Source organism: Zootoca vivipara, chromosome 13, assembly GCF_963506605.1.
Source record: "Zootoca vivipara chromosome 13, rZooViv1.1, whole genome shotgun sequence".
NCBI classification, from domain to species: Eukaryota; Metazoa; Chordata; class Lepidosauria; order Squamata; family Lacertidae; genus Zootoca; species Zootoca vivipara.
In genome coordinates, this window is record NC_083288.1 from 35,789,496 (window position 1) to 35,814,052 (window position 24,557).

Here is a 24,557-nt window from a genome sequence, read left to right on the forward strand (position 1 = left end):
CAATAACCACCATCCCTGACCACTGGTCCTGCTAGCTGGGGATCATGGGAGTTGTAGGCCAAAAACATCTGGAGGGCCAAGGTTGAGGAAGCCTGGGTTAGGGCTTAAGGAAGAATTAGAACCAAATCCAACAAACACTAGAACAGCCTTCCAGAAATTCTGGACTACAATTCCCATTGTGCTGGTTGGGGCTGATGGAATTGTAATCCCAACATTTGGAAGGCAGCAGGCTGAGGAAGGCTGCACTATACCAATCAAAAACACGTACATTTTACGTGTTAAAAGAAATGAACACACCTAAGGAGCAATCTTTTTTTTATTTTCAATTATATTCAACACGGTAATTTCAATTCCCTGTTCTTTAAAACATATGCAGCTGAGCTGCTGAATAAACAAGTACAATATAGAGACTTCTTTGGAAAAAAAATACTCATGCGATATTGCACATTTAAGTTTTTCTGCATTTTTTCTTCTTGTTTTTTTTCTCTTGGCGATGCAACCATATAGAAAATACTTCTGTTATGTACAGATATGTTTGGGGAGGGGGGAGTTCACAGATCAGGGCAGGTGGAGAGAAAGAGAGAGAGAAAGAAAGAAAGAAAGAGAGAGAAAATAAAAAGGGGTGGGCGAAGAAAAGAGAAAGGGGTGATATGGTAGAAAAGAAGGGACAATTTATTTTGGCAGAGGAAATCTTGGCTCATGATAGCGCAGGAAAGAAACCACACACAGACAGGATTTTCAGGGTAGTACTTTGGACCCGTTTCTCTTGAAATTACTTCTAGCCCTCAGTTTCACTTGGAAGTACTTCTAGCCCTCAGTTTTAACATTGAAAATATTTGATTGTGTGCGTGCAGGAAGAGGGATGGAGGAGAGCCGTGAAAATGGACACCCTCCCCCACCCCAATGCATCCTCTAGGAAAGCGGCGGCAGAATCCAACAAACCGGAATATGAGAGGTCAAGGAGGCACAGGTCCCGGAGGAGGAGTGGAGTAGCTGGCAAATGGGACAATGACAAATGTGGACTTGTACGGCCAATGTTGTCCATTACACAGCCCAGGGTTGCAGACATCCAGGAGATCCTCACAGTGGGACTGGGCGTTGGCAGAAGGCTGAGGGGTGGGGTGGGGCACTGTCCAGACAGCGGGAAGGGGAATAATGAGACCGTTTCCCTGGGATTTGGCCTCAAGTTCAGGCAAGGGAACATTAGAAGCATCCTTCAGAGCCAGGCTGGACTCTATAGGACGCTGGAGTTTCTGAGAAGGGACGAAGCCACACTCGCACCTGAAAAACCGAGATGCTGAGGGAAGTGAAGAACAGGAGCAGAGATCAAGACCCTCCCGATGTAGCCCCACCGCTGCAACTGTCTCCCCCAACCCCAACCCCCAAGCTATGGCACTTAACAGCCTCATCTTCACAGGCAATACTATCTCGGCTCCTAAATTAATGCCACTGCAGAACTCTCCTGTCCGTCTGGCTCTAGAGAGCCTCGTGGCAGCCAACCCCAAAAGACCATTAAAAAAACCCCAACCGTTACCCACAATTCCCCGCTGATTAAACAGTGCTAAGGCGCTTCTCTTTCTCGCTCATGCACATACACACACACACACACACACACTAGCCGCACCCAGGGCTACCACATCCCATTTTTAAACTTGTCTGCTCAAGTTCTCCGACTTCCAGGCCAGCTGCCAGCCTCGGCTGTAAAGCTTGGCTGCTGGGTGCTACCTTCAATTCTGCTGCCCTCTTGTGAGAACTAACCCAACTGTGAAATGCACTGGTTTGATTCGGCAGGATGTGAGTGGGTGTGTGGACTGAGTCCTGCCACCCTTTCCCTCACGCAGCCTTGAGATAGCTGCCCTCCTGAGCTGCAGAGCTATGGGGCCAGAGCTATGAGCAACACCAATTACCCAAGATACCCTGCCGGTTAACAGGGAACCCCCGTTAACTCGACTTTGCCCCCAGCCTCAAAAAACTTCCCAACCTGTAAAGCAACTCTTATTTGCCTGCTGTCAGGAGAACGACATCAAGGCCACCTCGCTCCTCTTGAGCCCCCAGAAAGACTGGCTCCCGTCATCCCCTCTCCCTTTGTTTGTTTAAGGAAAAGCAACAAGCAAATAGCATCACTTTTAAAAGGAAGCCACAAAATAAATACTGTCTCTGGAGAGGAGGGGTGGGGTGGGGTGGGGGGGAAGAGGGGGGTGGGGAGGACATTGGGCTGGAGAAAAACTTGGCCCCTCTGTGTAAAACAATGGATGATGGGTGTCTGATTGGCTGAGGCTCAGAACCCCCCACATTTGGAGTGTTTTGAGTGGCGAGAGGGAGTTGGCCACCCCTATCCTTGCGTTATGTCTCCTGTTCCGAATGAGGATCTGGTACACAAGGAGGTGGGGTGCGGAATAAGGCCCCTGCATCCCCCCCCCCGGGGGCGGTGGCAGCGGCGGTCACTTGGAGAGTTTGCTGATCACACGGATTAGGGCGGCGTTTTCGTCTTTGAGACGCTGGTTGTCTGCCTTCAAATCCGAAAGAGCCTGCAAGAGAGAAGACGAGTAAGACAAAACCTGCACCACCTGGTAAAATCCTCCACCACCACCCCTCCCCGACCAGGCCGCAACTTCTCTCCGTCAAGCTGTAACTCTAGGATGAGACCCGACGGCTGATCCAACCAGGTGGGAATTACCTTCAATTCTTCCTCTAGCTCTGCTGCTTTCCGCTCCAAAGCTCGGCGCTCCTGGAGGGAGAAGAGGCAAAGGTGAGGATAATGGGAAAGGGGCAGGGGAGCTCCAAGAAGAATGTATTTCAGGAAAGCCAGTCCCTTCAGGGCAGAGGTGGGCTGACTTCAGTCTTGTGTGTCCTAAAAGGCCACCTATGTGCGCGCGTTAGCTTTACGAAGCTCTTTACAGGTTGACTAGTTAAGTGATCCTGAACACACACTCTTGCTTAAGATCATAAGAAGCATCTGGCTGGGTAAGACCAAGGTTGACACACCAAATGCATACTTTGTAAGAATCTCAGAAACCCCTGGGGTACACCTGCATCTACCCTCCCCTGCTAAAGAACGAAAGGATAACCCCTCCGGGCCCACACGATACCCTTCCTACGACTATGAAAGAGCTGGGCTCGTTCTCAGGCTTCTCCAGCAGGAGGAATCAAACAAGTCTTGCAGTTCAGTTCGTTTGAAGCAGCAGAATCCTTAACACACGGCAAGGGGAGAAAAAGAGAGGCAAAAAGAGGTACTTACAAATCTCTCCAGCTCTAGGAGAGCCGGCCGCTCAGCAAAACGCTCTTGCCTCTGTGGGGAACAACGAAACAAAACACACCACGTAAGGTACCCAACACAATGAAGCCCCCAACCATTGAGGGGGAGAGGGGGGTTTGTTTATCTATTAAATCAATTCCCATCATCCCTGACCACTGGTCCTGTTAGCTAGGGATGATGGGAGTTGTAGTCCCAAAACATCTGGAGGGCTGAGTTTGGGGATGCCTGTATTAAATGAAAATTCTACCACCTTCAAAGACTGTGTTAAAAATGGGGGGGGGAGGGGAGCCACGGGATGAAGAAACACATAAACTGCTTTCAGGAAACCAAGGAATTTAAATTTTACCTTCTGAAAATGTCAGGTAATGCTACATTAATAATAATAATGATAATAATAATAACTTCCAAGTACTTGGCAATCATTTTTAAGGAATTTATATGGATTTTTACATACATTTTACTTACCAAGCAAAACTAAATTATATTAATTTAACTAAAATGTCTTTTGAATTCCCAAGTCGTGTTACAACTTTTGAGCACCCCTCACTGTTGGGATTTGCAAGCCCCTTATCTTAACAATGCTGTATCTCAATAGGTGCGCATGGAAGCCAGGTACATATAAAACACACGGCATCCCGTTGCAAAGCTGCCTGTTTCTCTTCATGTCCCCACCGTGTCCCAGCTGCCACCCAGCCGAGAAGCTTCTGTTCTGCCCTGTTCCATACCTGGGTCACTCTTTCCAGCTCCAGCTTGATCTGCGTCAGCTGTAGCTGTGCTTCTTGTAGCTGCTCCTTCAGTTTTTCATTCTCAATCACGAGATCTTCATACAGCTTAGGGTCACACAAACACATGATAAAATAAACCGAATAAGGTACTGAGATCCCTATGAATCCCTTTCCCACCCATATCCCTTCGACCTAGGAGCCCCAACCTCCAATCATGGGAGCTGATATAGCACTTGTGCTCCCTCCTCCCTCCCACTCCTTTTTCCTTGTGTGTCATGATTTTTTTTAGAAATCTTAGTACTGATTTCTAGAAGTTGCTCCAAGACCCTTTTCGGCTAGAGGGTGGGGGTATAAATGCCTGAAATGAAAACGTAGGCAAAACAACTAACTTTCTTGTAATAGTGATCAGGTTCCTCTTTGCAGCCCAAATTGCTGTTCTGTCTCTGGCAGCTGTAGGGAGCTGTCCGGTTTGACAGGACGCTGTTTAGGTGTTCACTGAAAAAGAAAAGGGTAGGGGGCAAACATTATGGGAGATCACCCCTCGGGTGGCTCCTCACACTGTGCAATCCAGGTGGGCGGTATATAATTTTAATAATGGTCTGAAAGTTAAGGCACGAGGATTGGGCACATTAGCAAAGCCACGCGCAGACTTTTGCATATTAAGACTATTGGATCTTGCATTATTTTGGGTTCACCGTTAAAAAAAACCCACCATCCTCGAGGCCAGCATTAATGTCTTTCTACAATATGAATGGCATGAGTACTGAGAAGCATCAGCAGGCAGGCAGGCAGGCAGCAACTCGTGAGTCAACCTACCCCTGAGCCCGTCTCCACACCCCAGTTTGAAGTGCTGGATCCCAAAGAGGAACCTACCTGCCATGTCCTGATGGATCTTCATTGTTGACATGCTCGCTGTCTACATCCTCCTCCCGTCGGCCTTTCCTGCGGTCCCTGATGGCGAGTCTGTTCCGTAGATCCGAATCTGCCTCTGAGCTGGTATCCTTGGCTTCTGAGACTGCAGCGCGGACAGAAAAAGACATGCAGCTGAGGTCAATAGATTATGTTACAATATCAGCAATGGAGCTCGGGAGAGATTTCGGAAGGTTTAAAAGAAAGTTGCCGTAGTACAGAAGTTCCCACAGGCCCAAAGCTAAACATGCCAAAATGAGTGACCTGAAAAACAGAAGAGGAAAGAGGGCACAAAAGTTGAACAGGAGCGTTACCTTTTCTGGGCTGCGAATTCACCACTAACGGATTCACAGTATAAACCGCAGAACCTTCTGAACTCGGGAGCCGGAATCTCCTAGAGGAGTCCTGCATGAGGCAGCAGGGTTAGGATCAGGGGAAAAGCAAGAAGGGAGATAAATTACACACAGGCTGCACGCTGGTTCAAGGCAACAAGGCAGCAATTTGCGGAGGGCCAGACGAAAGCAAGGAATGAGTGAAATGGACTGGGTTATGGGCGCCACTGCGCCATGGGATGTGCAAAAACACAGCAGACTCTCACCCAACCCAGTGCCAATGAAGAACCCACACTATGCAGTCTGATGGATACAAATAACCCAACACCTATCATGAAGGTTGGGAAGTGGATACAGCACACAGCCTGCCATAAGCTACCTTGATTTCACCTGTGTTCTGCTTGGGAAGATTTGTATCTTGAAGAGGCAGGTAACAATTCTAATCACCCTAGATCAGAGCAATAGCCTCGGCATAGGTCCACCTATCGCGGTTCCCTCTGAGCAAGCCAGAAGTTCCCCCACTGGCCTGGCTGCCACATCTTCCACCCCACCAGAGCCCCTATGCATCCTGCCATCTCTACCGTAGTCTCCTGGGACTGCTGCTCTCCATCTTTGTCATGCTTCTCGTCCTCCTTATTTCGCTGCTCCGGGGCTGCTCTGGAGTCCCCAGCCCGGCCCATGGTCTTCTCAGCCTCCTTCAGATCCGTGAGGGTGACACCCTGCAAGTGAGAAGAGAAGGAAAGGCACATGAAAATGATGCGCCAAACAGAGAACCACCCCGCCACCTAGAGGTGGATACTGGCACGACACAGCAAGAGTTCTTTGTCAAGTCTCTGAGCTAGCCCAGACAAGCACATTCCCTTAATCCCGACAGTCCCCTCTTCCGGTATGCTTAGCGGTACCTCCACACTTGAACCACCATGACCTGCACCAACCCCTACCCGTACCCCAGTATGTTTCCGAGCACAATTTAAAGTGTTGGTGCTGACCTTTAAATCCCTAAATGGCCTAGGTCCTGTATACCTGAAGGAGCGTCTCCACCCCCATCGTTCAGCCCGGACACTGAGATCCAGCGCCGAGGGCCTTCTGGCGGTTCCCTCACTGTGAGAAGCAAAGCTACAGGGAACCAGGCAGAGGGCCTTCTCGGTAGTGGCACCCGCCCTGTGGAACGCCCTCCCATCAGAGGTCAGAGGGATAAACAACTACCTGACATTTAGAAAATACCTAAAGGCAGCCCTGTTTAGGGCAGTTTTTAATCTGTGATATTTTAATGTATTTTAATGTGTGTTGGAAGCTGCCCAGAGTGGCGGGGGGGACCCGGCCAGATGGGCGGGGTATAAATAATAAATTATTTTTATTAATTATCATTACCTGCGTGGAACGCCTGGACTGCCTCATGAGTCTCGAACGGGCCTTCCTCTGGGACTCCGACTCTTCGTCCCGCACGGGCGTCTGGTACGACCTGGCAGAGGAACGAAGGGTTGGGCAGCATATACAAGGCTTTCTCTTTGTGCCCCTTCCATTGCTCCAAGGGGCCTCCCCGTTCTTACTTGCCAACCACCTCAGAGCCTGTGCCCTGGCTGGTTGCTTCAGTAATGGGAAGGAAGCGCTATGCAACCAGGCCAAGGGCCTTCTCGGTAGTGGCACCCACCCTGGGGCACGCACCCCCATCAGATGTTAAGGAGATGGGTAAATTATATAACATTTAGGAAACCTCTGAAGGTAGCCTTTTATAGGGAAGCTGTTTAAGGTTTAATGTTTTACTATGTTTTTATATATGCTGGAAGCCACCCAGAGAGGCTGGGGCAACCCAGTCAGATGGGTGGGGTACAAATGATAAATTATATTACTACTACTACTACTACAGTCGTGCCTTGGATCCCGAAAGCCTTGGCACTTGGACGTTTTGGCTCCCGAATGCTGCAAACCCGGAAGTGAATGTTCCAGTTTGCAAACGTTCTTTGGAACCCGAGCATCCGACGGGGCTCCTGTGGCTTGCGATTGGCTGCAGGAGCTTCCTGCAGTCAATCAGAAGCCGTGCTTTGGTTTCCGAACGTTTTGGAAGTCGAACGGACTTCCAGAATGGATTCCGTTTGACTTCCAAGGTATGACTGTACTGCTAGGCATGTCCCTTTGCCTACCCTGGTAGTTTCCTCCCAGCCTTCTTGACTTTGGAGTGGGAAAATGCAAGTCTGCCGTCCCTCTGATGTCCTCTTCGGCCTGCCTAACTGGGCACAGAACACTCTGAGACAGGTCAGATGCCTCGCAGAGAAGCTCACTCCTAGCTTCTAGGAGCCACATGGTGAGAGCTGAGTGCAGGGTGGGGACCAAAGGGGGACAAACTACCCCCGAAGGAGCATGACGTGTCCCCTATCAGAGATGCTACCACTCCCCTAACACCCCATGCACTGTTTGCATGTTTGCAAGAATCAGGGGCTGGTACGGTTTCAAATTGGATGGGGGGGCCTATGTTGAGATTCCTGTACTTCAGGGGGTTGGACTAGATGACCCTCAGCCCCCTTCCAACCCTTACGACATCAGTGGCAGCAAAAGCAGCTGGTGAGTAAGCACTGCTCCCCCCTACCCCCCCCCCCCGGCACCAAGATGTGGCTGCCATTGTAACAGTGATGAAGAGTCAACAGAAAAGGAAAGATTATGTAGAAAGAAGAGAAGCAGCAGAGAACCGGCGGGGGGTGCTGCATCAACAAGGAATCCCCGCTCCTTGGATACAGAGACGAGCCCATCTATCGTGACCCTAATTGCTTTTTGTAGTCTGCCTGCCCCGGGCCCCACCAACCCTCACCTTCGGCGGTCCCGGGGATCCATGCCAGAGCTGATGGCAGTGGAAGGAGGGGGTTGGTGTGGGGCAAGGGCTGTGTCTATCTTCATCTGAAGGCCACCTTCTAAGTTTCTGCGGGGAGGGAGGGAGGAGAGAAAGGAGAGAGGGAGAAAGAGAGACAGCACGTGGAAGAGAGTGTGTTCAGAGGAGGTCCCTGAAAAGGCCTTTCACTTGCACTCCCAACCACCCCATGGTTACCTAGAACTCCTGCTTTGACCCAGAGGGCTCCCAAACTTGTGAGTTAAGCCCCCACCCGTTACAAGCTCTTGCTTGTATGAGCCGTTCCCACAAACCACCTAGAATTGACGGCAGATGTTTTTCCTCACTGGCTAGTCCCCCTTTGAAACTGCTATATACAGCATGCCTGATGCACAAATTATTTTTACTGTTGGCATTTTATTTGCCACCAGTGCAGCAAGGCAAATCTTTAATTAATCCTGTCTTATGGGTAAGTGAAGACATAGCTAAATTCCCAAAGCAACCCGACTTCTATTTAAAGAGACTCAGAACTCCTCCTTTGAAGTCTACGCCGCCGCCCCCCCCCCCTGCCAACCATTTGTGCTCAGTGATAAACTTTAGGAAGACTGTTCTATGAAATAATTAAATAACCTAAGCACCCTTAAAATCCACTCCAGACCTTTTGTCACTTTGGACACTACTGTCAGCAGCCCCAAATTACAGATTGTGAAAGGAGAATGAAAACAAGATAAGGAAAAGGCAAGATAAGAGATGTGCTGAAGACAGACAACAGAGTTCACATCCGCCCAAGAAGCTGAGTACCCAAGGAACGTGGGCCCATGCTCTTAACCACCAATAAGGTGAGTGGAGCTTGCAGGAACCTAGCTTTCCCAACCTAGAGCCCACCAGAGGTCGCTGCACTACAACTCCCATCATCCCCTGCTGCTCGCCACACTGGCTGAGGTTGATGGGAGCAGGAAGCCCAATGACGTCCAAAGGCTCAGGAAGGGATTACACATCGCTCCTGTCTTCCGAGTGCAGAGAGGAATACAAAAAGGAATGTGGCCTGTATTCCTCTTGCACTCCCCCAGAGTCAAGGGCTTAATGCCTTACTACCAACTCAGCTCGTTCCCTTTCATCACATTTCTTTCTAACGCTCAGGGCAGCAGGCGAGGATGAAACAGAAGGGAAGATCCATCCCGTCGTTCAGCGAGCTTCACACCGGAGTGTCTCCCTGACAACGGCCTGGAATCCCAAGTCCCACATGTTGGCTTGCCAGCGGTCGATTACTCACGCTCGCCTGGGATCCCGGTGGGGCTCTGTGTCTGGGAGGGCAAATATCCGCCGAGTCGGGGTCGGAGTTACGCGGGCCAGGCGTGGTTCTTTGCTCTGTAAAAAGTGGGGGGAAAGGGGGAATGAGGGGGGAATCCCTATGTCAGGGGTCAGCAAACTTTTTCAGCAGGGGGCCGGTTCACTGTCCCTCAGACCTTGTGGGGGGCCGGACTATATTTTGGAAAAAAAATATGAACGAATTCCTATGCCCCACAAATAACCCAGAGATGCATTTTAAATAAAAGGACACATTCTACACATGTAAAAACACCAGGCAGGCCCCACAAATAGCCCAGAGATCCATTTTAAATAAAAGGACACATTCTACTCATGTAAAAACATGCTGATTCCCGGACCGTCCGCGGGCTGGATTTAGAAGGCAATTGGGCTGCATCCGGCCCCCGGGCCTTGGTTTGGGGACCCCTGCCCTATGTGCTGTTACTGTTAACACTGTGAATTCACATTCTGCCCAGGAGGGGCAGTAGCTCAGAGGCCAGCTGGAGACCTGGGAAGCTTTGGCTGTGCTTTTGGCCAGATACCACAAGCTCTGTCTGTCTTAAGCGAGGTTTTGTGAGTCTCTTGATGGATACCAGAGACACGGCTCTACCAGAGAGCAGCACTGAGCCCGATGCCGAACACGGAAGCGACGCTTACAAGTAGCTGTGGCCGAGACCAGAGAAAGGTCAACGAAACAAGGGAGCGAGGGCAGAGTTAAGAGGAAAACCACACCAAAGGACGGAATGGAAAAGGACAATCTGGAGAAGATTTTTCTTGTCCCCAAGTGACCCCAGTAGGGGGTTCCCTGCCCAAGGGAATTCCCTCCCGCACATCCCCATGGCTCTCAAGCTAAGCCCCACATGCCTAACCCCCCCCCAATGCAACAAGCTGGCTAGCAAGCAAGCAAGGTAATCAGCCACACCCTCTAATGGGCAGAGGCTCCTACCGCATCACCCGCTGGCTCAGAAGCTGTGCTCCTATTGGCTAACCCTGGGCCAATGGGGTTCTTGTTCCACTTCCGTAAGAGCTCCCGGATGTCTTGCTGCAGGTATAACAGGCAGTGATGGGTTCAGGTTGGGAGGAGAGGGGAGGAGGGAGGGAGAGAGAAAGAAAGAAAGAAAGAAAGAAAAGAGGGCAAAAGAGGCTACACTCAGGGCAGAACCCCACACGCCTTGAAATCCCCTTCTGAGAAGGCGCCCAGCTGGAATGAGGGGTCCCACATAACTGCAGGCTCTCTTCCCATAAACCAGAGCCTTTAAAGCTGCTAACTCTTGAGATGGAAACTGGGGAGAAGGTCAAAAAAAAAGCCTCCCCTCTTTTGGCACTCTCTGACCTCCTCCTTTCAATTTAGCCCCAGTGTTTAAGTTACAATATGGGAGGTACAGGGACCAAGGTGTGTTTGTCTCCCCAGCTGAGAAGCCGTATCTGTTTAAGACTCCAGAAATATTTAGGCTGGCTGAAGGAGACAAAAAAAGCATTCTGCACTTGCTCAGAGAAAACAGTTGCTCAGCCAGCCATTATGTGGGAGATCCCACAGACAACACCAGTGTGCCTCTGAGCATGTGCAGAGGCTATTTCCTTAATCGTCCTGGTCAACGAGGGTGCAGGGTACAGAAGCTGCCTGCAAGCTTTAAGAGTTAAACCAGAGCACTAGAAGAATCTATCTTTACCCACCTCAAGGTTAATTCAAATGCTATGCCGCGATATCCAAAAAGAAGCAAAAGGTGAGCCAATGAGGCTGCTTTACAATGAGCCAAGTCATTGGTCCTTCTAGTACAGGGATCCCCAAACTTCAGCCCTCCAGATGTTTTCGACTACAATTCCCATCATCCCTGACCACTGGTCCTGTTAGCTAGGGATCATGGGAGTTGTAGGCCAAAACATCTGGAGGGCCGCAGTTTGGGGATGCCTGTTCTAGTATCTTCTCCTCTGATTGGCAGAGACTTTCCAAAGCCTCAAGACAGAGGACTTCCCAAGCTCTGCTTCCCAAGATCCATTTATCCGAGCAGAGATGCTAAGAGCGCGAACTCTCTACTTACTTGCTTGCTTCCAATAACTTAATACTGCTTCTGATAGCCGTGGGGAGTGGCAGGGTGTCCTATGCAGAAGACTCCACCTTCTGGTCCCCGGAAGACCTACCTGCCCTCCTCCAGCTGTGGTTTCTCCAAAATGCTTTCAAGAATTCCCGTGCAGCCCTAAGGGCTAGCAGCTAGCTTACTATTTTTAAACATTAAGAAAATGAACACCAAAAGCTAAATTCCAAGCGAGAGAAAGCAAATGGAATGCACACAAGCCTGACTGTATCACAAGATGTTGCTAGGGATACGCAATGTACAAATAAGATAGAAAATCCTGAAGGTCCGACTTCTCCTGTATGCACCTGTGTGTCAGCAGGTGCCCTGCTCTGGGTGGCCCCACCCCTGTCCTGATGATGAAATGTCCTCCCCAAACACCTGCCTGTTACATATTCTGCCATTTTTAGGCACCCGGGTAAGTCTCATTGCGCTTTCCCAATCTACCAGATGAGATACAATCTGAGACCGCTTGGTAATTTTCAGTTGCTGTCTTCTGCACTGTTTGGTCTGTTGCTGGTTTCCTTCTTATCTTACTCGACACTGTTTTAAATTTAACCTCATCCTTAAAGAAAAACAACCCAAGCCATAAACTGCTTAGGAGGCCAATTGGTGGAAAGAAACAGAATGAATCTTAATTGCACCAAACAGAGCCTTAAAGTGCTCACTGCCCCTTCATAGAAAATGGAAAGATCCTTGCTTTTGCTCCAATCCAACGCTGCCAAGCTGAATTGAAATGCCCCCCCCCCAAAGTTAGTCACTCAGGTATTGTAACGGCACAGCTTACCTTTTCCTCCGTATCAAGCCTGGGGCTGGATGCCGACCGCTTGATGCCACTGGCCTCCTTGGCAGCCGCCTCCTCCTCCAGCTTTGCGTCCTGCAGCACCCCAAAGCTGCTGGTCTTCCGTAGGCTCTGCTTCCAGATTGCGGGAGCTGCCGTGTCCTCTGGCTCCATGGTGTGGCTAGAGCCTCCAGAGAACTGTTGGGGGGGTGGGAGCGGGAGAGGAGGAGAAAAGAGACAGACAGAGGAAGTGGGGAGAAGAGGAAGGAAGGGGAGTCAGGATGGATGGAGGGAACTTGAGAAACTCGGGACAATGGAGTTGGGAGCGGACAAGCAGGGAATAACCAGGCAGGGCTATGTGGGGATGCTCAGTCCTTTGCACAGAACCTGACAGCTCCTTGGACAGCAAGCAAGCAGCAAGCACTGCTAGAGAATGGGGCTCTCAATTATCTAGAACAGGGTTCCCCAAACTTGGGTCTCCAGTTGTATTTGGACTACAATTCCCATCAGGGGCGTAGCTAGCTGCTCCGGTACCTAGAGCGGTTGGGGCAGGGCGAGCTGCCCAGGGGGGCAGTGTGGCGAGCCTGATGAGTCCGCCTGATGAATGCAAGCCCCACGCTGCTGTTTCGGGCAGCGCGGGGCCCTGAGCCACTCCTAGGTGAGATGTATGGCTCGGGCCCACTGCAGGCCAGGCTCTGCAGTAAGTGCTGCCCCCACAGTGTGCCATTTTGTCACCCCCCTCAAGGATGACATCCGGGGCGGGACGCACCCCCCTTCCTATGCCCCCGATTCTCTGACCACTAGTCCTGCTAGCTAGGGATGATGGGAGTTGTAGCCCCCCCCCCCAAAAAAGCTGCAGACCCAAGTTTGGAAAACCCTGATCTAGGAGAAGGACTAGGGTGGAGATGAAGGATGCTATGAGTCCCAAATCAAGAAAAGAGGGCTCAGCAGGGTGCAGACGAGAGCTGGGAGATCCTTGGGAAGGAAGCAACATCTATGCAACAGAGGCATGGCCAGAGTTTGGGGGAGCGGGGCTGTGCAGCCAACTAGGGGAGAGCCAGGCCTCCCGGGATTGTCTCTACAGGAAGACAGATTTAAAAGCAAGTGCCCAGCAGTGATTTCCCCAAACAAGAGGCACAACAGGGAAGGTCAAAACCACCAACTCCCTGCAATCCCCAACTCAAAAGATTTGCATGCTGCCAAGATTGCTGGGAGAAAGCCACCCTGCATATGCTCAAGAGACGTTTCGTTACTGCTTTGCATGTTCCAGGCCAAAGTCTTGGCACGGAAGTAGGTTAAAGGACTGGATTTCGGCTCAGTTGGATGGATGCAGCTCTGTAGCTTTCCCACCGCACTCACAAGAGAGATCTGCCCAGAACTGTGGAACAGCTTCTATTAAACAGACAAGCTATGGAGGCCTCTCTCTTCTGCATAATGACATTCTTGGCAGTGCTAACAAACAACGCTTCACTCAAGGTTGCAACAAGGGTGTACGTGGATATTTAGCATCAAACTCCAACATGGCATGTGGGGCAGGGAGAGGAGGGTGTGCAAGTGTCAGGGCTGCAACGAATGCCATGCCAGGGGCCACCTCCCACCTCCATGCACTTGGGGGGGGGCTCTCTCAAAATGAGGCTGCCCTGAGCTCCCCCTCCCTCCCACCCACCCACCCCCACCAGCGGCCCTTGCTGACTGGGCATTCCAAAGCAGAGCAGCCAACGCTTTTAATGAGGAGGACCGTCAAGAGCCACATCATAATGCATCAGCCCTGGGGAATCTTGGAAAGCTTTCAGAGCAGAGTTCATGGCAGGTGAGCAGGCCTGGAAAGCTGCCTGGGCAGAACCGAAAGCTGGTCAGGAAGTTGCTGAGCTCTGAGAAGTTCGCATCGGCTTCCCTGCTGAGGAAGGCTTGGACCGCAGCCCTTTCGGTAACACATTCCGCACCGCCTCCCTTCGCAGGAAGGCTTTGGGCTTGGTGGCCACGCTTCCCTGTTCCGCTTAGGCAGGCTCATGCCAAGCCGTGCTGTCCAGGTTGCCAGCAGCCTCTGCCCCAACCCAGTATTGCCCCCTGAGTAGCCCACCAGACCCCTGGTCCTCAAGCACACCATCCCACAGGCCGCAAGTAGCTCACTTTAAACCTCTACCTATTTCTCTCTCTTCCCAAGTAGCAGCAATCTTACATCTTCAGGGGAAACCCCCTTCTCCGCCGATAAAAATAAAATCCTCACACCTGCACTCGCAGGAGCTGCCCCTGCTGCACACCTGAGACTGAACACCCACCTAGCCCAGTTCCACTCGGTGGCCAAAAAAGAGGCTTTCGGGTTTTTTGCTGGCATATTTTTAAAAGCCTGCGGTCATCCCAAGTACTCCCACACTTCTAGCAAATGGATCTGCCTTAGGAAATACAAGAGGGACCTGCAAGAAAACGTTGCATGGTTGGAATCCTCCTGTTCCAGGGTTCCGGCCAGCCTGTCAGGCCCCTTTCAAGGATACTCCAGTTCTTTCCTCCAGCAATGCCACCCCACCCCACCCCACCCACTGCCAGTCATCATTTCATGCCCACTGTGGGACACTTTTAGAACCTGCCCCACCAGTTCCCCCCACATCCCAATACAGTACTGTAATTCCTTGAGGTTCCCTCCAGTCTCCCAATGCCTCTCTCTTGTATGTACACGGGTTGGTGCTCTGGGAACGAGTTTGCTATATGTGGCAGTGGCTTGGACTGGAGGTGCTGAAGACCCCGGCAAAAGCCGCCCAACCAGGAGGGGGGGGGGGGCCTGGTCCGCCACGATAATCTGATTAAAGCAGCTCTAAAAACACACAGCCAGTGGTGACTCGCCAGGCAAGAGAATGCTCAGCTTCTTTTAAGGCCTTGGTGTCATGAAGCCAGTCTTCTCCAACCTGGTGCCGTCCAGATGTTAGGTTTCCAACTCCCATGAGCCTCAGCCAGCATGGCCAACAGGAATGATGGGAATTGTGGTTCAACATCTGGAAGGTACCAGCTTAAGAGACAATTGTGCCAGACCATTAACGGGGGAAACGACACCCACAATGGCACATTCTCTCCACCCCCCACAGCCCCCTTGCATCAGCATGGGACACTCACTGCAGCTTTTTGCTCCTTCTGGGGCACCAGAATGATCCCTGTTTTGCGCAAGCTTTGCCGCCACATGGAAGGCCCCAGAGGGCTGGGGATGGGCAGAACAGGGGTGATGAAGGCAAACTGTGGCTGGAGTGGGCAGGCGGAAGGAAGCAAGAAGCGGGACGAGGTGCAAGCCAGAAGCAGATGGAAGGCGTATGAGGAAATGTGTAAAGGAAAACAAAGGCAGAAAAAGAAAACACAAAAGTCCGACGTATTTCACACAGTGCAGGCAGAAATGGCATGCGGTGGGTAGGATGGCCGACCAGGCATTAGAATGTCCATGTGCCCAAGGCCCAACCAACTTGGCCAACGTATTTAGGAGGGCCTCTTCTGGGAGAGTCACCTGCCAATCAGATCGCCAGACTCGCCTGTGCTGACGTCCCAAACAGGATGACGGTCATTCTGGCCTCATCCCAGGGTAGGTGCAAGAGAGGTGACTGGTTAATCAAGCATGCAAGATGAATGTGTTGGTGTGTTAAAACAGGAGAAGTTATAAATGGGGACTCAGAAAGTGTTGCGTGGCAGAGGGGAAGGGAGCATTCATGCAAGGACCCATGAAAAGCCAACTGAGAGGGGAAAGAAAAGAAGCTAGTCCTTAACAGGCAAGTAGCACCCCGTAGAGGACCGAGGTCTTGTGGCTGTCTGCTCCCCCTGTGTCCAAATCCTGATTCCACAGAAACTATGAGTCCTGGTTCCCAGGACATAGAAGCCCTAACTACCTTCACTCTTCATTCTCCCTCCTCCCAAGACAACCCCTTAGTGAAGTGACTACTCAAGAGGGCTAAGCTGAGGCCTGAAGCCTCAAGTCCAACACCATGAATGCAAAAGTGATTGGAAACGTCTCTTTAAGAGGCCCCGCTGCTCATCACCTCTCAATTCTCAAGAGCTGGATTTTGACAGGAGTCCAGTAGTTCCCAGGCCTACACTGTGAAAGGTGACAGGGACCTTTCACCTAAGGGAGAAGATAAGAGTTCATGTAGGTGAGCAAAACCTCACCTTCTGCCCCATGGGACTGGGGGACACAGGGCTGACAGGGGTCACGGAGACGCCATTCACTGCATTGTTGTCCGTTGAGGGAACGGCCTTCACCTCTGCCAAAGGAGAGAAAGCAGTTAGCATCTAATTGGCTGTGCCAGACCCTTCCGAGACCTGGGCCAATGAGGGCCACTGCCCACCACGTAGCTCCGCCTACCATTGGAATGTGGCGTCTCCTCCCCCTCCGAGGCAGAGCTGGTCTCCTCCTCGCCAACAGCAATGGTCCCCAGGGTCTTGCGCTCCTTTGACTGGTCCTGGACGGAGATCTTCTCCTTGCTGCTCATGCGGCACACAGAGCTCCTAAGAAGCAGCAGAGAGGAGATGCGGGGAGTCAAGGGTGTTAAAGGAAAGTGGATCATTTAAAAAGTAGCTAAGTTGCTCAGCCCACCACGGTTAATTACATCAATGGTGTGTTTGCCCAGACAGAGCCAATGGGAGCCATTGGAAGGTTGCAAACTTCAGCCACACTGACAACTGCTTCGTTCCAACAGCCCTCATTTCCCTATTTATGATCAAGTTCAAGGGGAGATCTCGAGATGAAAGAGTCTGGGCTTAGAGGTCACATGGGCTGGGTTGGCATACTCTGGTGAACTGGTTTAGGCCAGGTGTAGCTTCATGGCAGCTGCCCTACAGGGGAACACTGGTTTCTTGCACGAACAGCTGCTCTAGAACTCAGACAACTCAGGCACATGACGACATGCCATTTCTCCTGAAATTTGGCTTTTTGCTGCCAACCAACCTAAGGGCTTGCTCCTTTGTGCCAATCCTGGAAGTGCTGCACACCTGTATTTCCGTATTAAATCTTTTCCTGCTCTTCAGCCAAAAAGGCTCTCGATCAGTGGAAATCGAGATTGTTCTGATCCTCAGGCCTGCGATGTGACTGAGCAACAACAAAAAGAAGATCTACAACTCAACGGGCAACGTGGAGGCTGCGCCCCCAAACCTTGCACTTCACACGCTTCGTAACTTCACACAGGGGAGAGGTGTTTGAGCTGGCACATGACCTCCATGTCTGAACATGCGCGAGCTAGCGCATGGCTTGCTTTTAGAAAACAACCACTGAGGTTGCCTTGGTGATGTCTCGTAACGAAATGCCCAACCAACGCAAGTTTGAGGCAAGCGAGCTGATGCTTCCTGCTAACAGGAGAGGCTTTGCTTCCCTGCTAATGTTTGTGGGACGACAGGAGACACTTGCAATTTGTACAGGCTCGACGCCTAGAACCACAAAACAGTTGGATAGCCCAACCTGACGTCTGCAGTCTGTAACAGTAAACACTTCTGCAGCAAACCGGGCTGCCAAACTTGCTGCACGCCAAATAAAGACTTCTCTCTGAACCTGTTTTGCAACATGCACTTGGCCTGGGGTTTGCATGCGTCTGTTCTTATACCGCTGAGCCACAAGCTGCATCCTAGATTAAAAGAACCGATAGCCGACAGAGCTGCAAGCCAGGGCCTTTACCAACTCGTGGGAAATGACGGCTGGGAGCAAGGGAGGAAGCTGTGGACTTTAGAACCAGATATGCGGCATTAAAAGGTTGAGAACCTAAGAGACAAATGCCCCACGCGCCCACACCTCACCTCCGGTGCTTGCTTGTGTACGATGGGGGCTGCTCCAAGCTGGTGTCAATCACTGCCTGCTTCAGGTGAGCTTCCTTCTTGCTGCGTAGCTGAAGGTTATGGAGAGAGATGGGGGGTGAGGGTCAAGCTCTCATTCCCTTTGGCTATGTGACCTTCGTAACGATGAACAGATTTTGCCAGGGTAGCAGAGGGCAATGGCACCTGCCCTTCTGGGCAGACATACCTGGGGCGAGAGCACTAGGAGAAGAGCAGCAATGGCTGAGATCTGTACCAAACAAGCTGCGGGAACCGATACTGAAATGGGCTGCTGAATTTAAGGGGGAGGGCGACGTGTTTGGGAAAATAAAGCGCAGATGTGCCCACTTGTTGGCATTTGCATTGAGTGCAGCCGAGAAGGAGCAGAGTACTTGCACGGCTTAGGAGCTAGGAAAGGTCCACCACAAGGATGGTCATGGATACAGGAAGAGCCTTGCTGGATCAGAAGAGTGGCCCATTGAGGACACTGGTGCTCCTTTGGTCTGATCCCCGCACCCCCAGCCACAAATATTCAGCATTACATCATGTTCTCTGGAAGTGGAGGCAGCGTAGACAGCCATCATGATGTGAAACCAGTGACACAATACTTATGTTCTGCTCTACAACCACAAAAGGCTCTCAAAGCATCTTGGGAATCAACCTGAACTCAAATCTGGTACGCTGCCTGGAGCTGGTAAGAGCTGGGAGCTCCAACAAACCCAGGAGGGCACCACAGACTTCTCGCCTTTGCCACACGTGATTTTGGAAACCTCCACCTAAATCAAAACACCCCAAACACTTTAAGGCCAGGCTTTGCCAATCTGGTGCCTTCCAGGTGCTGTTGGACTACAACTCCCACCATCCCCAGCCAGAGGCCTCCAACAACACCTGTTGGGAAGCTGCTCCAGCCCCTTGCTTCTTCACATGTCCTGTGTGCCAAGGCTTCTTTCCCTCTTTATGGCTTACAAGCTGGCTCTCTCAAGACTGGTTCTCACAGGAAAACTCTTGGGGGAGAGAGAGAGACCTTTTAAGGTTTCCAAAGGGCCCGAAGGCTGATCTGGTTTCAGTCCACTGCTGGAAAAAGAGCATGCAGCTGACAGGCGGGCGGGAGAAGCCCATGCTGCTTTCCATCCCCTCGGGAACAAGCCTCTCTCGCCGCGGAAGGTTTTTGCCGGGAGCACTGGAAAAGGGAGGCGTGTGGGCTTTGGCCCACCCTGCGGTTTCAGAAACGCTGCCCTGGGCTGGTGAAACTCAAATTAAGCTGACAGGTGGGGTCGGCCTTGCTCCCTGACCTCCTGCCCCGTGGGGTCGTTGCCGTTCCTCTCTACTTTCTGCTCTTGTGGCTGATGCTGCACAAGGTAGGAAGGCTGTGTAAAATAACATTAACCATGACTGAGCCTCCCCTGCCCCCCTCAAGCATTTTTATTTATTTTAAAGAAGTCAACTGAAAAAAAATTACGGGAACAAGAATTTAAGCCATGCCCCCATGATGTGAGCAAACAGTTAGGCAAAGAAAATATAGGCTGCTGCTTCATCTGCATGCCATATACATAGCCAACACAGAAACCAGCTCCACTTGGTGCTGAATTATGGTCTTTTTAAAATTGCAAAGTGCACACAGGTCTGGATGAGTCTAGTCAGCCATTGGAAGAAACTTCTGTCTGTCCTAATGCACCCAATAAAATTTGGGGGAGGGGCAGGAGAGAAAAACTACCCCTGAAGTTTAATGAATTAGCACACAACCACCTCTTAAAATATTGTATGTGTGTACATGAATCTATGTAAACACACACACACACACATAATACACATATGTGCGCGCACACACACAAGCAGTTGTTAAGATGGGAGTCCTAGATAAATTGCAACTATTCATTAAGCACCTGGGCAAATGAAATGTCTTCAGCTTGCGCCTAAAACTCATCAGGTGAGGTGCCAGGTGAGAAGCCCTAAGGGAGGTGATGGAAGAAGAAGCAAATAGCGTCTTCCTCCATGGCTGCCTGACTAACTGCTGACGGTGGGAGCCACAAGGACCTGCCGGTGAAAAGGGTCAAGATGCAGGGGGGTTTTTTGGCCCAGGGACACCTTTATGTACCTCAAATTTTGGCACAAGACATTTGTGAAGCGCACACACAGCACAATGCCACCCGCACGACAGCCTCTCAATGGGATTGACAGCAGCAGTGATGGGACCCAAGCATTTCACCGCTTGTAGCTTCTATTTGGGACTAGGGGTCTTGCAAGCGTCCCCCAATGCAGCTCAGCCCAACTCCTCAAATTGGCACCTGCAAGGTTTCCTACCCATTCCAGAAACAAGGCGTTCAAACGCCGTCTAGCTCCACACAAGAGCGAGGGCTCCATGCGCCATGCGCTTTCCGCATAGACCCAAGGCAGCAGTCCAGATTCTGTTGTATCCGCCACACACGGGGGCGGGGGGAGAGAAGGGTAAGAAGAAAAGTCACTCACGTCGATTTGCTTGCGTTGGAGATCCTCGAGCAGAGCCAAAGTATCCTCATCCGCAAGGTCGCAGGGGCGCTGGCCCTAGGATGGGGAGGAAACAGCTGGGGCTGAGAAGGGCTCCCTTCGTCACAATTTGCCATCAGAATAAAACTGGGAAACATGGTGGGTGAAGCAGCTTCCCTCTGGTGTAGATGCATCTTCTTTCAACCAGCTGTCCTGCCTCCCTCCTCCAAGCCCACCCACCCACTGAAGAAAGCAACACCCAGGACTTCTATGAGTTTCACCGAGTCCCTACCTGCTTAGAATTACTGGCTGCTGTTTTCAATGAGGAGAGGAAATAAACCCACCTAGGTAGGTACAAATGGAGGGCTTCTGGGTCTAAGCAAGGGGGTAGCCCTTGCAGAAAATAATCTGGAGGGGAGTGGAACGAGAAATAAGGGACCACCCTTTCACAGCTTAAGGGGGGGGGAACCCTTTAAGATGGAGAAACATCCACAGCCATTTCAAGACGTTCTCCTCTGTCGTACCCCAAAACCAAGTCAAGCCTTTCCAGGTCTCTGTCCTTCCTCCAGCGTTTTGCAAGATCCACAAGCTTCTATTTGTGGCTGCAGTCAGCAGATTTAGAATTCCACCCTCCCACATCTCCTTCCCCCCTTTGGGTTTTGGTTTTTTAAACCTTGAATTGAACAACGCAGAATAATCATCTACTTCTTACAAAACACAAACAAAACCCTCTGTAACCTTAAGAAGCAACATTTTTTTTTATTTTAAAAAACCTGTTTAGGACACAATTATAAAAAATGCAGATGGCATTTCAGAAAGGGCATTTTCCCTTCACCTCGTGAAAGAGAGCAAGCCTCGTCCACGACGGTATGGGCTGTGACACAGAAACGCACCATCTAAAAACAACCTGATGTTTCCCCCTCCTTCAGATCCATTTTTTTTATTCAAAAGAAAATGTATACAGATGTAATGAATTAATTGACCCATCGGAATGCTTTGACACTAGTCCATTAAGATTTCCTTAAAATCTGGTGACGGTCCTCATTTTGCTGTGCTAGAAACACCCCTGCACCAAGAATAGTTGCAAACGTATGAAGTTGCCTGACACCAGGCTCGAGTGCTGGGCCACTTAGCCCAGCCAACCTACTCTGACTGGCAGGGCCTTTCCAATGCCTTGGGCAACACCAAGTCCCCTCCAGCCCTGCTGTGTGGGCCCTTCCAACTGGAGCCACATGAAATGAAGCCTGGGTTCTGCAACACACACACACCCCAGCCACCTCCTTTGCTCTCACCACGTTGTTGAGTGCCTCCATGTCGCAGAAGTGCTCTGCCAGGAGGCGGCAAGCCTCCTCCACTCCCCAGTGGGCTGCCGCATGCAAGGGAGCCCAGCCGTCTTTGTCCTGCACATTGGGGTCATATCCAGCTTGCAAGAGCAGCCTGCAACGGGGCAAGAGAAAGCAGCGGTCAGGGGTTTCCTGGACTGCAGCAGGGTGCCTTATGGGAAAACTAGATATTAATAGACAAAAGAGGGGAAAGGCAGACTCTGGGTGGGACAGAGCAAAGACAGTGCTGGACACAAGAGCTACAGGGTCTTCTGTGAGGGCTGGGGATGACAATGGTCCAAGGGAGATACAGAACTCAAGAGTCCCAAATTACCCATGGACAAGAATTCTCCCGAACACTTCTGCGAGGTGTGCATAACTAAGGGCCAGGAATTGGAGGTTCTCGTGGCAGGGAGCAGGTTAAGGAAGAACAAGGGGGGACAGGAGACTAGGAGTTTTGGAAGAGCGAGTGAGTTAGAGAAGCAGCGTGTCTGGAACTTGCTGGAAACCTCCTGGGGTCACCTCTCTCTTTCTTTTCTTCTTTTTTGAGGGGAGGGGTCCAAATGCTCAAAGCAAGATGGCTGGGAGCAGGATGCTGATATCCTGGATTCTTATCGGCTCCGAGTCACCATCAGGAGGCTGGGGTGGGGACTGGCATTGACTTGGCCTACGCTTTTCCCTAGGCCCCGCCTTCGCTCAGGGGATGTTTGGCAAGGCATGGAGGAGAGGGGGGGGGGACCAGAAGAAGTGGCGCAACTAACCACCTGGGCTGGGAGAGTGGGTATGGCAAGTGCCCAAACCTGTTGAGGCAAATAGGAACCTGAGGTGTGACGTCGGCAGCCATTTTGTAAGCCTACGTGCTTCTATGGTGTTCGACATCTAGCTTAAAACTGTGAGAGGGAGACATAGGGTCGATCTCATTTCCTGCTCCAAAAGGGGGTTTATCAAAGGGTTTTATGTGCTCAGAATGCATGTCCCTCAGGGCTGGGGGAAATCGAGGACCAGGCTCTCACCTCATGACCTCAATGTAGCCTTTGGCAGCTGCCACGTGGAGGGCCGTGGCCCCTGTTTTGGGGTGCGGCTCGTCGGAGATTTTCCCACCGTTCATCCACTGGCGTGCATCGCGAAGCATCACCTCCTCCTCCTCTCGCTTGGCTACTTCTACATCTATCCCTGAAAAAGAGGAGGAGGAGGAGTCACGGGAGAGCCGAGAAGGTGACAACTATGAATTTGAACAGCTGCAGCCGCACCAGAGAGCTGCAAAGAAATAGGTCTTCTCCTAACGCTGCCAAGGAATCCTGGCAACTGGACACTTTTAAAGTAGTCCTCCCTCTTCCAATTAAACATCTAGCCATCATTGTTTTGAGGAATTTGTGTATGGTGTAATTATGGGTGGAGGGCACAATTACATCATACACATACGGCTCAGGGATGGGGGACCTGTGGCCCTCCAGATGAGGCTGGACTGCAACTCCCATCAACCCCAGGCAGTATGGGTCAATGGCCAGGTATGATGGGAGTTGTAGTCTGGCAACATCTGGGGAGTCCCAGGTTCCCCATCCTTAACCTTCACTGGGTTTCGATGCAGAATAAATTATGTACAGTAAGCAAATATGTGCAAATATAATCTTGGTCGACACTGTATTTTTAAACTGCTCCAGAGCCAGAGAACTTACCAGATTTTGGAAGTCGTTGTTTTGCTCTGTCTGCGGTAAATAATCCAAGTTGAAAATATTGTGATGGGCCATATATTACAACCCTGTGGTGTAAACCAGGATCCATTTAATTAATCCATTTGGGTGTGGGGATGAAAACCTGAAAAGTTGATTCTATAATCTTTCTGCAGCACCTAAGGAGGGGGGGGAAACCCAGCAACCTGGAGCGCTGGTTGGAGAAGCCTGGTCAAGCCCTGAAAGGGTCTACAGAGGGACAGAGCATTAGAAGAAGCAGAGCTACATCTCTCCTTACCTCTCTTCCCAATCTCCGAACGCAGTAAGGCCTCCATGTTGTCAGCCTCCGCAATGTCCAATGGCACGTCCCCGTCGCTGTTCACTGCAGCGATGTTGGCACCGTGGTCCAAGAGGTATCTGGGCCAGACAGTGATGCCCAGGGTCAGATCCATGGGCCCATTTAGACCCCCACCAGCCCCCCCCATCCCTGCAATCCTGGATTAGGCCACACACAAGCCTGTCTCGTGGGGTGACAGTTGCTGAGTGCTGGAATCCTTTGCGCCCTTGCCTCCTGATTGCAGACAATAAGCCTCCCTCCCTTTCAAATGCAGTGAGGAGAAAGGACCACCCACTCAGAAATGAAGCCTAATCCAGGTTGCCCTTGGCTTCCGCAACCTCCCCCTGCACCTGAGATAGTTGTGTGCATGATGACTGGCACCCGCTAATCTGGACAGGAGCCCTGTCCCCTTCTCCATCCGGCTACCCTGTGTTGGGAAGGGCGTAGGTTTTGTGACCGCCGTTCAGCCCCAGGTGAGAAGCACTGCAAGACTGGCCTACGGATTTATTACTGTAATAGCTTCAGGCAAAAGGCATTTATCTACCGCAAGGCTAATAAAGTGATCCGTGAGCTGGCATGGTTTTGGAAAGCCGCCTCCCCTGCAGCCCCAAACTCACTGTGCAATCTCAATGTAGCCGCAGGAAGCAGCAACGTGCAGTGGAGTCCAGCCCTCATTGTCAGCCTGGTTCACGTCGGCTCCGTTTGCCACCAGAAATTCCACCACCTCCATGTTCTCATCAATGCAGGCCTGGAAAAGACAGAGAACTTGTCACAAGGAAGCTCCCAGATCCCCGT

At 51.2% G+C, this 24,557-nt stretch overlaps 1 protein-coding gene across 1 annotated transcript in view; it reads right to left on the minus strand.

Moving 5' to 3' along the window:
* Positions 1 to 298: 298 nt before the first annotated feature.
* Positions 299 to 24,557, minus strand: part of PPP1R12C (protein phosphatase 1 regulatory subunit 12C) — a 39,267-nt gene continuing 15,008 nt past the window's right edge. The window contains exons 2-20 of the mRNA XM_035134590.2: positions 24,380 to 24,510; positions 23,724 to 23,842; positions 22,769 to 22,928; positions 21,726 to 21,870; positions 20,437 to 20,511; positions 17,956 to 18,044; positions 16,535 to 16,677; positions 16,339 to 16,433; positions 12,208 to 12,399; positions 9,314 to 9,408; positions 6,594 to 6,684; positions 5,804 to 5,941; positions 5,205 to 5,295; positions 4,855 to 4,996; positions 4,371 to 4,476; positions 3,982 to 4,086; positions 3,239 to 3,289; positions 2,678 to 2,728; positions 299 to 2,528 (exon numbers count right to left, since the gene is read on the minus strand). Coding sequence (XP_034990481.2) covers positions 2,442 to 2,528; positions 2,678 to 2,728; positions 3,239 to 3,289; positions 3,982 to 4,086; positions 4,371 to 4,476; positions 4,855 to 4,996; positions 5,205 to 5,295; positions 5,804 to 5,941; positions 6,594 to 6,684; positions 9,314 to 9,408; positions 12,208 to 12,399; positions 16,339 to 16,433; positions 16,535 to 16,677; positions 17,956 to 18,044; positions 20,437 to 20,511; positions 21,726 to 21,870; positions 22,769 to 22,928; positions 23,724 to 23,842; positions 24,380 to 24,510 — 2,106 coding nt within the window. The 3' untranslated portion in view covers positions 299 to 2,441. The remainder of the gene's footprint in view (positions 2,529 to 2,677; positions 2,729 to 3,238; positions 3,290 to 3,981; positions 4,087 to 4,370; positions 4,477 to 4,854; positions 4,997 to 5,204; positions 5,296 to 5,803; positions 5,942 to 6,593; positions 6,685 to 9,313; positions 9,409 to 12,207; positions 12,400 to 16,338; positions 16,434 to 16,534; positions 16,678 to 17,955; positions 18,045 to 20,436; positions 20,512 to 21,725; positions 21,871 to 22,768; positions 22,929 to 23,723; positions 23,843 to 24,379; positions 24,511 to 24,557) is intronic.